Genomic DNA, 12,467 nt, shown 5'->3' on the forward strand with positions numbered 1-12,467 from the left:
GTGAAGGGGCCGCAGGGTCCGAGGGCCCCCCCCGTATCCCGGCGCTCCCCGGGCACGGACGCGGCGAGCGGGACCCGACGGGAGCGGGATCCGGGACCCGGCAGAGCCCGAGGTGGGACCGGGACGGGGCGCGGGGGGTCCCGCTCGAGGATGGGGCCGGGGGCGCTGCGTGCCCCGAGGCTGGGGGTGATGCTGCTGCTCCTTGGCCACCTCCCGGTGCCCCCCGTGTGGGCTCCCTCCGAAAGTGAGTGTTTGGGTGGGGGGGCGGGAGTGGGCTGGGATGTTTTGGGGTGGGGGCTGCCTGTGCTTGGGGGTCTGCAAGGGACAAACGCCGAGGCAAAGCTCTTGGGGTGTGTTCCCTGTCTGGGTTTGCCCCCCTCCTCCAGTGCTGCGGACCCCCCCGTTTTGGGCAGGAGGGGCAGAGAGTGGGAGCTCCCTAGAGCTGGGGTGGGATGAGGGGAGTGGAGTGGGGGGCTTGGCCGGAGATGGGACCCCGAACCCCACTGGGAGGGTGGGAAATTGTCACACATGGGGTGGGAACGGCTGGGGAGGGGGTGCCCGGGTGGGGAGGGGGCAGCCGTGGGTCCTGGGCCTCGTGGCCACAGCAGGGGACAGCTGGGGGGTACAAGGAGGGTCTGTTGTTTGTCCTGCCTTCCCCTCTCCCTGCCACCCGTGCCTCAGTTTCCCCAGTCTCCGAGGTGCTGTGCTGGGGGGTGGGAATGATGGAGGAAGAGGATGAAGCACCCAAGGGACACAGGTCACTGTGAACTGCTCCCACGGGGACCCCCACCCTCTGTCGGTGCCCCCAGGGGCACCGGGGACCCTCTCCCCTTACAGGGGGACTTTACAGGGGCAGGGAGGTGATGGTGGCAGTGGGGGTCGGTGCTTCAGGGGGACAGAGGGACCCTCCAGTCCTCAGAGGGAGGGGACAGGGCTGATGTGAGGGGCTGAACCTGGGCTGAGGGGCTATGGGCAGCTGCCAGAGCCATGGTGCCCACAGAGCCACGGTGCCCACGGTGCCCACGGTGCCCACGGTGCCCATGGTGCCCACAGTTCATGGGTGACACCAAGAGGGGAAAATTGCCACCGGGCATGAGGTCACAAGGACATGGCCACAAGCCCGAGCTGGCAGCAGGCAAAGGAGGGGGGAACCACGCACCTGATCCCCTCCAGGACCTGGCCCTGGTTTCTGGCTGGGGATGATGTCCATGGGAAGCTCTGTGCTCAGTCTGGCTCTTGCATCCCTGCCAGGATCAGGAAGCAGGAGGTGCTGGGGCTCATGCTGCCCATTTCTGGGTAGAAAAGCTCCAGGACAGCAAATGTGGGGCTGGGGCAGTGTCACGTGAGCGCCTGTGGTAACCTTGTGTGCCCCATTGCCTGTCTGGGCACGAGGGGGAATTAATGGGGACAACCTTGCTGGAGCTGCCACTCCCTGGGTAACCATGAGTGGGGACATCCATGAGCACCCAGAAACTTGGGGAAGGGGAAAAGCTGTCTACACCCCCAGAGAGCTTCCCCAGGGCTGGGACGTGATCCCTGCCCCATGTCAGCCTGCCAGGCCTCATTGGAGCTGCCACTCCCTGGGTAACTGTGAGTGGGGAGATCTGTGAGCACCCACAGCTGCCCCACAACCTGGGGAAGGAGCAAATCCATCTGCACCCCCAGACAGCTTCCCCCAGGGCTGGGACGTGATTGTGGGGCTGACATGGGGCAGGGCAGCCTGCCAGGCCTCGTTAGCATCACTGCTGATGGACGTGCTGTGCCCCGGAGAGCTCTGCTGCCAGAGCCACTCACATCTCCAGCTCCAGCCACGCTTGGCAGGCAGCACCAGGATATTAAACCCGCCCTGAGCATCCCCTGAGGGATCCCTGGGTGGGGGTCTGGGGGTGGGGGGCTCTGCCCCATCCCTGCTGCCGCCCACGGGGTCCCCCTCTCGCCACCCCAGTCTGCGGCAGCATGGACATCCGCCACGACGTGTCGCAGCTGCGGAAGCTGGAGAACTGCTCCATCATCGAGGGCAACCTGCAGATCCTGCTGATGTTCACCACGGGCGCCGAGGACTTCCGGGGGCTCAGCTTCCCTCGGCTGCTGATGATCACGGAGTACCTGCTCCTCTTCCGCGTCTACGGGCTGGAGAGCCTGCGGGATCTCTTCCCCAACCTCTCGGTCATCCGCGGCACCAACCTCTTCTTCAGCTATGCCTTGGTCATCTTCGAGATGCCTCACCTGCGGGACGTGGGGCTGCACAGCCTGGGCCACATCCTGCGCGGCTCGGTGCGCATCGAGCGCAACCAGGAGCTCTGCCACCTCTCCACCATCGACTGGGGGCTGCTGCTGCCTGATGGAGGTGACAGCACCTACATCGTTGGCAATAAATTGGCTGAAGAGTGTGCTGATGTCTGCCCGGGCATCCTGGACGTGGAGAAGCCGTGTGTGCAGACCAGCGTCAACGGGCAGCTGGATTATCGCTGCTGGACCTCCAGCTACTGCCAGAAAGGTGGGTGCCAGTGCCACGGGGCCTGGTTGTGCTGCTTTTCTGGCATGGTGCTGGTTTGCACTGTGGGGCAAACTGGGAGGGCACTGGTGGTGTGGCTGTGGCTGCCCTGCTGCCGGGAGTGTGCCGTGCAGGCAGCACGGTGGGGTAACCAGATCCGTGCTGTATCATCCTCCGAGGAGAGGCCAGCTCCTGGCTGCTGTGTTTTCCCAGCGGCGAGGTAAATACAGGCCCCTCCTGAGCTCGTTTTCTGTAAACAGGAGAGCTGGTAATGAAATATGTACTATAAACACAGATCCTTATCTGGGCTGCAAGCTCAGCTGTGGGCCTGGCCTGGCTGCACTGGGCAGAGGGGGTTCAGCATGGGCCGAGCCCCACCTTGTCCATCCATCTGTCCTGCTGTCCCTCCATGCAGCCCCTCATCCACCCACCAATCAGCTCACCTGCCTGGCCAGCCTCCCTCATCCATGGCCATCCATCCGTTCCTCCGTCCCTTTGGGCACCCCTCCACCAGTGCTGCCATGCCTCCATCCACTCCTCCATCAATCCATCCCTACCTCCCTCTATCCCTGTATCCTTCCCTTTCTCCCTCCATTGTTGCATCCTTGCATCCCAGCATCCTTCCTTCTGTCCCACCATCCTTCCTTCTGTCCTTGCATCACATTCCTCCCTTCACCCCACCATCCTTCCTCTCTCCGTCCCTGTATTCCTCCATCACTGCATCCATCCCCACGTCCCTCCCTCCCTGCATCCCTTCATCCCACCATCCCTCCCTCCATCCTCACATTCCTCCATCACCAAATCCATCCCCACATCCCTCCCTCCATCCCTCCATCCCTGTATTCCTCCATCACCAAATCCATCCCCACATCCCCACATCCTTCCCTGCATCCCTTCATCCCACCATCCTTCCCTCCATCCCTGGATTCCTCCATCACTGCATCCATCCCCACATCCCTCCCTCCCTGCATCCCTTCATCCCTCCCTCCATCCCTGCATTCCTCCATCATTAAATCCATCCTTCCCTGCATCCCTTCATCCCACCATCCCTCCCTCCCTCCCTCCATCCCTGCATCCCTGCATTCCTCCATCATTGAGCTCATCCCTCCCTACATCCCTTCATCCCACCATCCATCCCTCCATCTATCCCTTCACCCCACCCTCACTCCCATTTTCCCCCATCCCTGGAGGATACCAGCAGCCCCCCAAACCCTTCCCCCTCTCTCCTCTCCCCCTGCCCCCAGTCCCAATCCATGCAGCCCGTGCTCCATGCCCACGCACCCCATCTCCCCTCTCAGTGTGCCCGTGCGGGGCGGGCTCGGCGTGCACAGCAGCGGGCGAGTGCTGCCACGCCGAGTGCCTGGGGGGCTGCGGCCGCCCCCACGACCGACGGGCCTGCGTCGCCTGCCGCCACTTCCACTTCAACGGGCACTGCCTGCCCTCGTGCCCGCCCCGCACCTACGAGTACGAGGGCTGGCGCTGCGTCACGGCCGAGTACTGCGCCAGCCTCCGCAAGGTCTCCCACGACCCCCGCGACGCCTCCAAGTTCGTCATCCACCAGCGGCAGTGCCTGTCCGAGTGTCCCTCGGGCTACACCAGGAACGAGAGCAGGTGGGGGTGTCCCCGGTGCCCTGGCACACCCCGGTGCCCTGGCAGGGTGGTGGCACGCTGGATGGTTCATGTCCCGTCCCGTCCCTGTCGACCTGCCTGCAGCATGTTCTGCCACAAGTGCGAGGGGCTGTGTCCCAAGGAGTGCAAGGTGGGCACCAAGACCATCGACTCGATGCAGGCGGCGCAGGAGCTGGGGGGCTGCACCCTCATCGAGGGGAACATCATCCTCAACATCCGCCGGGGCTGTGAGTGCCAGAGCCGGCCCTGCCAGACCCACCCCGGCTGGGAGAGCTGCTGTGGAGGGCAGGGGGTGTTTTGCCTTGCAGGGTGGGTTAATGGGGAGGTGCTCCTCTCCCTGAGCTCACTCAGTGTGTCATTCCCAGATAACCTGGCCTCGGAGCTGCAGAGCAGCCTGGGGCTCATTGAGACCATCACGGGCTTCCTGAAGATCAAACACTCCTTTGCCCTCGTCTCCTTGTCCTTCTTCAAGAACCTAAAACTGATCCGTGGTGACTCCATGGTGGATGGGTGAGGATGATGTGGGTTTGGGGGGGAACCTGTGGCCCTGAAGGTGCGTTTGCCCACTGTCTCCACCCACATCTCCTCCCCCAGGAATTACACCCTGTACGTCCTGGACAACCAGAACCTGCAGCAGCTCTGGGACTGGAGCCACCACATCCTCTCCATCCCCGTGGGCAAGATGTACTTTGCATTCAACCCCAAGCTGTGCCTGGCCGAGATCTATCGCATGGAGGAGGTGACGGGCACCAAGGGCCGGCAGAACAAGGCGGAGATCAACCCTCGCACCAACGGGGACCGGGCGTCCTGTGAGTACGGGCATGGGGACAACCAGCAGCGCCGTGAGCCGCTGCCTGAACCCTGCCTCCTCCCCACAGGCAAGACCCAGACCCTGCGCTTCATCTCCAACGTCACCGAGTCCGACCGCATCTTCCTCAAGTGGGAGCGGTACCGGCCCCCCGAGTACCGGGACCTCCTCAGCTTCATCGTCTACTACAAGGAGTCGTAAGTGCTCCCCTTGTCCCCGTGGTGGAGGGCTTGGGAATGCCAGCCTGTGGTGCCCTCTGTCCCTGCTGGACCCTCCCTGATGCCCGGTGTGGGACAGACCCTTCCAGAACGTGTCGGAGTACGTGGGGCAGGACGCCTGTGGGGCCCAGAGCTGGAACGTGCTGGACGTGGATCTGCCACTGAGCAGCGAGCAGGAGCCGGGGGTGACGCTGCTCAACCTCCGTCCCTGGACCCAGTACGCCATCTTCGTGCGCGCCATCACCCTCACCACGGCCGAGGAAGGGCGCAACTACGGGGCCCAGAGCGAGGTGGTTTACATCCGCACCATGCCAGCGGGTAAGGGGCTGGCACGGGGCTGGCGATGCCTGTGGTGGACCCACCCCACCCCCACAGGAAAGGCTGACCGCCCCTGTGTCATCCCAGCCCCGACGGTGCCCCGGGATGTCATCTCCATGTCCAACTCTTCCTCCCACATCGTGGTGCGTTGGAAGCCGCCCACGCAGCGTAACGGCAACATCATCTACTACCTGGTGCTGTGGCAGCAGCTGGCCGAGGACATGGAGCTCTACATCAACGACTACTGCCACAAAGGTGAGGCCAGGCAGGGCAGGGGCAGCCCAGCAGCCAAGGACACCGGCAGCACGAGGGTGGTGCCGCTGAGCCAGGCTCTGCCAGCCCTGCCCGTTGCTGCCCACAGGCCTGAAGCTGCCCACCAGCAGCGCAGACACGCGTTTCGGGTTTGGGGATGGTCCCGAGGGGGAGCAGGATGCGGAGGAGAGGTGCTGCCCCTGCCGCCCCACTGACGGGCAGCTCCGCATGGAGGGCGAGGCCGAGTCCTTCCAGAAGAAGTTTGAGAACTTCCTCCACAATTCCATCACCATCCCCAGGTGCCATCTGGGGGGGTTCCCTGCTTTGGGGGGCTCCCTCAAGCTGGGTGCGTGGGTCTGCCTGGATGGGGGGGTCCCATGGCTGCTCCTGGCAGACCCTTTAACTGATTTCCCGCTGTCTCAGGCCACCCTGGAAGGTGACATCCATCAATAAGAACCCACAGAGGTGAGCTGGGACCAGCCTGGGGGATCTCCCCTCCCCTGACCAATTTTGGGGGACAACATCAGGGCTTCAACTCCCCACCACATCCCGTCCCCGTGTCCTGCAGGACCCCAAAGCAGCGCAGGGACGTGGTGGCCATCACACCTGCAGCCAACACCTCCTCAGCAGAGCCGCTGGCCCCAAGCCGGCCCGGAGGTGAGCCCAAGCCTGACTTCCAGATCTTCGAGGACAAGGTGGTGCGTGACCGGGCGGTGCTGTCGCGGCTGCGCCACTTCACCGAGTACCGCATCGACATCCACGCCTGCAACCACGCCGCGCATACCGTGGGCTGCAGTGCCGCCACCTTCGTCTTCGCCAGGACCATGCCCGAGCGTGCGTGCCCAGCCCTTCCAAACCCCACCCTGGCCATGCTGGGATGCTGTTGAGATGGGGGCTGGGGTCCAGGGGGTGCCCCCAGGAGCTGACTCCCTTTGTGCCCCTCTCCAGTGCAAGCTGACAACATTCCTGGCAACGTGACGTGGGAGCCGGCTGGCAAGAACAGTGTCCTGCTGCGCTGGGAGGAGCCCAGGAACCCCAACGGGCTCATCCTCAAGTATGAGATTAAGTACAGCCGGGAGACTGAGGTGAGAACCTCCTGTGGCATCCTCTGCCCAGCCCTGCCAGGTCTGGTTATAGGGGCACAGCACCCATGCCATCCTCATCTCCATCCCTATCCCAATCTCCATCCACATCCATGTCCCTGTCTCCATCTCCATCTCCATCCCCATCCCCATCCCTGTCCCCATCTCCATCTCCATCTCCATCTCATCCCATCATCCTCATCTCCATCCCCATCTCCATCTCCATCTCCACCCACGTCCCCATCTCCATCTCCGTCCCTGTCCCCATCTCCATCTCCATCTCCATCTCCATCTCCATCTCCATCTCCACCCACGTCCCCATCTCCATCTCCGTCCCTGTCCCCATCTCCATCTCCATCTCCATCTCCATCTCCATCTCCATCCCGTCCCCTCCCCTCCCTTCCCATCCCATCCCATCCCATCCCATCCCATCCCATCCCATCCCATCCCATCCCATCCCATCCCATCCCATCCCATCCCATCCCATCCCTCTCCCAAGCCTTACACATGGCTGGGGGGGGACGAATCCCCTTTGCCACCTCCCCATTGTCCCCTCCAGGAGGTCACCACCGTTGTCTGCGTCTCACGCCACCGCTACTCCAAGTACGGGGGTGTCCACCTGGCTCTGCTCCAGCCAGGGAATTACTCAGCCAAGGTCCGGGCCACCTCGCTGGCTGGCAACGGCTCCTGGACAGGGCTGGTCAAGTTTTACATCCTGGGGCCAGGTACCTGCAGGGGACAGGGGGACATCAGCAGGGACTTTTTGGGCAGGGAGGGGGCAGCTGTGGGGTCAGGGAGCTGGGGCTCACTGGGGAGTTGGGCTGTGCTGCTGGGATGGATGTGTGGGGTCAGGGGACGCTGCTGGAGGTGGGAATTGTTTCTGGGCTGGGAAGTTGAGGGGTTGAGGGATGATCCTGGCCTGAGACACTGGAGCATCACAGAGTCACAGAATCGTTTGGGTTGGAAAAGGCTCCAAGATCAGTGAGTCTAAATGTTCCCTCAGCAGTGCCCAGGCTGTCTCTAACTGCTGTCCCCAAGTGTCACATCCACACCTCTGTTAAATCCCCCAGGGACAGAGACTTCACCAGTGCCCTGGGCAGCCTGCTCCAATGCTTCCCAATTTCCCCCATTATCCAATCTAAACCTCCCCTGGCACAACCTGAGGCCACTTCCTCTGCTCCTGTCGCTGTTCCCTGCGAGAAGAGCCTGACCCTCCTGCTGTCCCCTCCTGTCAGGAGTTGTGCAGAGCCACAAGGTCCCCCCGAGCCTCCTCCTCTCCAGGTTGAGCCAGTCCCCCATCCCCTCAGGTGCTCCTGGTGCTCCAGACCCCTCCCCAGTTCTGATCCCTTCTCTGGTCACATTCCAGCCCCCCTTCTCTTGTCACATGGGGTCCAAAACTGACCCCAGGATTTGAGGTCCCTCAGCAGTGCCTGGCACTCACTTTCTTCTCAGCTCTCCCTTAGGTACTAACAGATTTATAGAAACATTTTTTATTGTCTCTTATGGCAGATTCAGTCCTAGCTGGGTTTTGGCCCTTCTAATTTTCATTCTTGTCCTGAGCTCCCTCAGATCCTCCTGAACTTTCCGCCCCCTCTTCCAAAGATCAGAGCCTCTCCTTTCTCCCTGAGTTCCAGTCAAAAACCTCTGCTCAGCCAGGCTGGTCCTCTTCCCATCCTTCATCCAAGGATGCTGCTGGATTGAGGGCTTGGGAGACTGGGGAGATGGGACACTGGGACAAAAAGGTTGAGGGCACACAGGGATCAGAGGGTGCTGCTTTTCTGGGGAGCTGCAGGCTCCCCCTTTCCAGCCTGCTGGTGGGACAGGTGCCCCCTGTGATCTGGGATGAGTGCCCAGACCCTGATCCATGGGCACCTGCTCCCGGCAGCCGAGGAAGAGTCCAGCAGCTTCTACGTGCTGCTCACCGTCACGCCCGTGGTGCTCATGGTGCTCATCTCCTGCCTGGCCGTCTTTGTCTTCTTCTACAACAAGAAGAGGTAATGACACCCCTGGGGCTGGGCTGGGCTGAGGTCTGGCCAAACCAGGCCTGGGCAGGGCTGGGGGAGGCAGCAGCTCCGAGCCCTGCCCACCCCTGGCAGGAACCACGACGGGTACCCCAGCGGGACCCTCTACGCCTCCGTCAACCCCGAGTACTTCAGCGCCTCGGACAGTACGTGGGGACATGGGGACAGGCAGGGGCCACCCCAAAGGGCCACCGAGCCCTTTCTGTACTGGGGTCATGCTGGAGGGGATGGGGAGAGGATGGGGTGAGAATGGGATGGGATGGGATGGGATGGGATGGAGATGAATAGGGGGGTGGGGATGGAGTGGAGATGATGGGAATGGGATGGGGAGGAGGATGGTGATGTGATGGAGATGATGGGATGGAGATGGGAATGGCAATGGCAATGAGAATGGGAATGGGATGGGGATGGTGACAGGGAGAAGGATGGTGATGGGATGGAGATGGGAATGAGAATGGGATGAAGATCAAGATGGGATGGGAATGGGAATGGGAAAGAGAATGGGAATGGGATGGGGACAGGGAGGAGGGTGGTAATGTAATGGAGATGATGGGATGGAGATGAAGTTTAATGGGAATGGGAATGGGAATGGGAATGGGAATGGCAGGGGGATGGGGACAGGGAGGAGGATGGTGATGTAATGGAGATGATGGGATGGTGATGATCTGGAGATGAGAATGAGAAAGGGATGGAGGTGAGGGTGAGGATGACGATGGAGATGAGGATGGGAATGGGGATAGGGACGAGGATGGTGATGGCATGGAGATGAGGATAGGGATCCAGATGGGGTTAGTCACAGTGATGGGGACGGGGCGATCCCCGCTCACCCCACAGTGTACATGCCTGATGAGTGGGAGGTGTCCCGGGAGAAGATCACGGTGATCCGGGAGCTGGGACAGGGCTCCTTTGGGATGGTGTATGAGGGGGTGGCGCTGGGGCTGGTCACGGAGGGAGAGGAGACCAAGGTGGCCCTGAAGACAGTCAACGAGCTGGCCACCATGCGGGAGCGCATCGAGTTCCTCAACGAGGCCTCCGTCATGAAAGCCTTCAAGTGCCACCACGTGGTAGGTGGGCAGCTGAGGGGGAGGGAGGGGACATGGGGGGTCTGGCCACTGACATGCCAGCCCTCTCTGTCCCTGCAGGTCCGTCTGCTCGGCGTGGTATCCCAGGGCCAGCCAGCTTTGGTCATCATGGAGCTGATGACACGTGGCGACCTGAAGAGTTACCTGCGCTCGCTCAGGCCTGAAGCCGAGGTGAGGAGCTGGTTGGATACCAGGACAATGACGAAGGGACACTCACCCTGTGTCCAGGGGGGTCCTGGCGTGCCCCTGCTCCATCCCTGAGTGTGTGCACGGTGCAGAACAACCCCGGGCTGCCTCCACCGTCGCTGAAGGACATGATCCAGATGGCGGGGGAGATCGCCGATGGCATGGCCTACCTCAGCGCCAACAAGTTTGTGCACCGGGACCTGGCTGCCCGCAACTGCATGGTGTCCGAGGACTTCACCGTCAAGATTGGAGGTGGGCATTGGAAATGTACAGAAAATTCTCAAGACCTGGCAAAACTGTGTCCAGTTCTGGGCCCCTCAGTTTGGGAAGGATGTTGGGATGTTTGAGTGTGTCCTGAGGAGGCAACGAGGCTGGAGAGGGGCTGGGAACACAAACCCTGTGAGGAACAACTGAGGGAGCTGGGGGTGCTGAGCCTGGAGAAAAGGAGACTCAGGGGTGACCTTATCACTCTCTACAACTCCCTGAAAGGTGGTTGTGGTCAAGAGGGGTTGGTGTCTTTCTCCAAGAACTGACAGAACCAGAGGACACTGCCTTAAGCTTCACCAAGGGTTGGATATTAGGAAAAAGTTTTTTACAGAAAGAGTGATAAAGTTCTGGAATGGCCTGCCTGGAGAGGTGGTGGAGTCCCCATCCCTGGATGTGTTTAAAAAAGGCCTGGATGTGGCGCTGGGTGCCATGGCCTGGTTGAGGGGTTGGGGTTGGGTTGGACTCGATGATCTTGAAGGTCTCTTCCAACCCAATGATTCTGTGAATTCTGTGAGAAGACTCACATCATGTGTATCTGTATACAAATCTTGAGATAAGATAAAATACTAACTTAGAAATACCAAGGAATAAGACAGATATTGTTGAGAGAAAAATTGAACTTGAAACAAATCTCAAAAGATGGCCTTACAAAAAAGACTAGATACTTTAGAGAAATAGAATTATGAAAGATGCATTGTAGCAGGACCCACAAAGAGTAATTTTAGATGATTAGCTGTAAGGCATTTACAGCATGGTGTACCTAAAGCTGATAGGCCAAAAAACACTTAGAGTGTATTGTAATTAAGAAAATCATTAGCTTCTGATTGTGATGGCATGAATTATAACATCTGTATTGTCTCACCCTTCGCATGAGACTGAAAATAGAATCAAAGTTTTTCAAACACCTCTCAGTTGCCCCAAATCTGGATCAGAAAAGGGCAACGGTGGGTGGGCAGTGGCGGTGCCAGCCTTGTCTCCTGCTGTCCACACCTTCCTCCTCCTCTTCCTCCTCTGCCAGATTTCGGCATGACCCGGGATATCTATGAGACGGATTATTACCGGAAGGGGGGCAAGGGGCTGCTCCCCGTGCGCTGGATGTCCCCCGAGGCGCTCAAGGACGGCATCTTCAACACCCAGTCTGACGTTTGGTGGGTGCTGGGGTGGGCAGAGCCGGGGCATTTGGGGATCCCCCAGGCTGAGCAGAGGTGCTCTGGCAGGTCCTTCGGGGTGGTGCTGTGGGAGATCGCCACGCTGGCCGAGCAGCCCTACCAGGGCATGTCCAACGAGCAGGTGCTGCGCTTTGTCATGGACAACGGCGTCCTGGAGCGGCCTGAGAACTGCCCCGACGAGCTGTGAGTGCTGGGGACACCCCCCCACAGCCCCACCCTGCTCTGGGGTGGAAATCCTGCTCTCTGCGGTGCTGGGGGGGCTGCTGGGAGCCCCCCAAAGCCAGCGGGTGCCCTCTCTCCGCAGCCACGAGCTGATGTGCCTGTGCTGGCAGCAGAACCCTCGCCAGCGCCCCTCCTTCGTCCAGCTCCTGGAGCGCATCAAGGACCACATGGCGCCTGCTTTCCGCACCCTCTCCTTCTTCTACAGCCCCGAGAACGGCCATCACGGCTCGGGAGAGCCCTCCAGCACCGAGACAGACCCGTGCCCCGAGGAGGATGAGCCCCCCGCATCCCCCCTGCCCGCACGCAGGGACCACAGCCCAGGGCAGCTCCCCAACGGGACAGCCTCGCTCTGACCCCGGGGTGCCCTCGGACCCCGCTGGACTCTGCACCCCGAGCCCTTCTCCAGCCACCCCCCACTTGCTGGGACCCCCCCCCTGCATTATTTATTGCTTCCAAGGGCCCAGCCGAGGCACGGGTGCCTTGGGAGGAGGGTGGCAGCAAGGCAAGGATGTTCCATGGGATTCATTTCCCCCTGAAAATAAATTGGGGGTGCTCCGAGTCAGGGGGAGGGAGTGGGGGGCTGCTGGATGGGAGGAGAACACCCATTTTTCCTTTTTATTTTGGGGGGTGGGATAATGTGGGTATGGGAATGGGTTAGCAGGGTTTGACATTTGGGGTCCCCCATGGATCTGCCCTGGTCGTCGCTCCCCAGGTCAGCA

The 12,467-nt window shown here is 61.0% G+C and overlaps 1 protein-coding gene across 2 annotated transcripts; it reads left to right on the top strand.

Annotated features, from left to right (window-relative positions):
- Positions 1-150: 150 nt before the first annotated feature.
- INSRR (insulin receptor related receptor) lies at positions 151-12,269 on the top strand. 2 transcript variants are annotated; one of them, XM_077192105.1, is made up of 22 exons: positions 151-244; positions 1,946-2,497; positions 3,793-4,105; positions 4,208-4,350; positions 4,489-4,633; positions 4,718-4,932; positions 5,002-5,128; positions 5,229-5,467; positions 5,555-5,722; positions 5,829-6,018; positions 6,143-6,184; positions 6,288-6,553; positions 6,668-6,804; positions 7,361-7,526; positions 8,687-8,795; positions 8,898-8,968; positions 9,657-9,886; positions 9,965-10,075; positions 10,183-10,342; positions 11,376-11,505; positions 11,575-11,709; positions 11,831-12,269. In XM_077192105.1, exons 1-22 carry the CDS (start codon positions 151-153, stop codon positions 12,099-12,101), a joined length of 4,014 nt encoding a protein of 1,337 aa, XP_077048220.1. In that variant the 3' UTR covers positions 12,102-12,269. The 2 variants fall into 2 exon arrangements, with proteins under 2 accessions (XP_077048220.1, XP_077048219.1); XM_077192104.1 differs by lacking the exon at positions 151-244 and having other exon boundaries at positions 611-2,497.
- Positions 12,270-12,467: the final 198 nt, after the last annotated feature.

This window comes from Agelaius phoeniceus, chromosome 31 (assembly GCF_051311805.1).
Source record: "Agelaius phoeniceus isolate bAgePho1 chromosome 31, bAgePho1.hap1, whole genome shotgun sequence".
In the NCBI taxonomy this organism is placed as follows: domain Eukaryota; kingdom Metazoa; phylum Chordata; class Aves; order Passeriformes; family Icteridae; genus Agelaius; species Agelaius phoeniceus.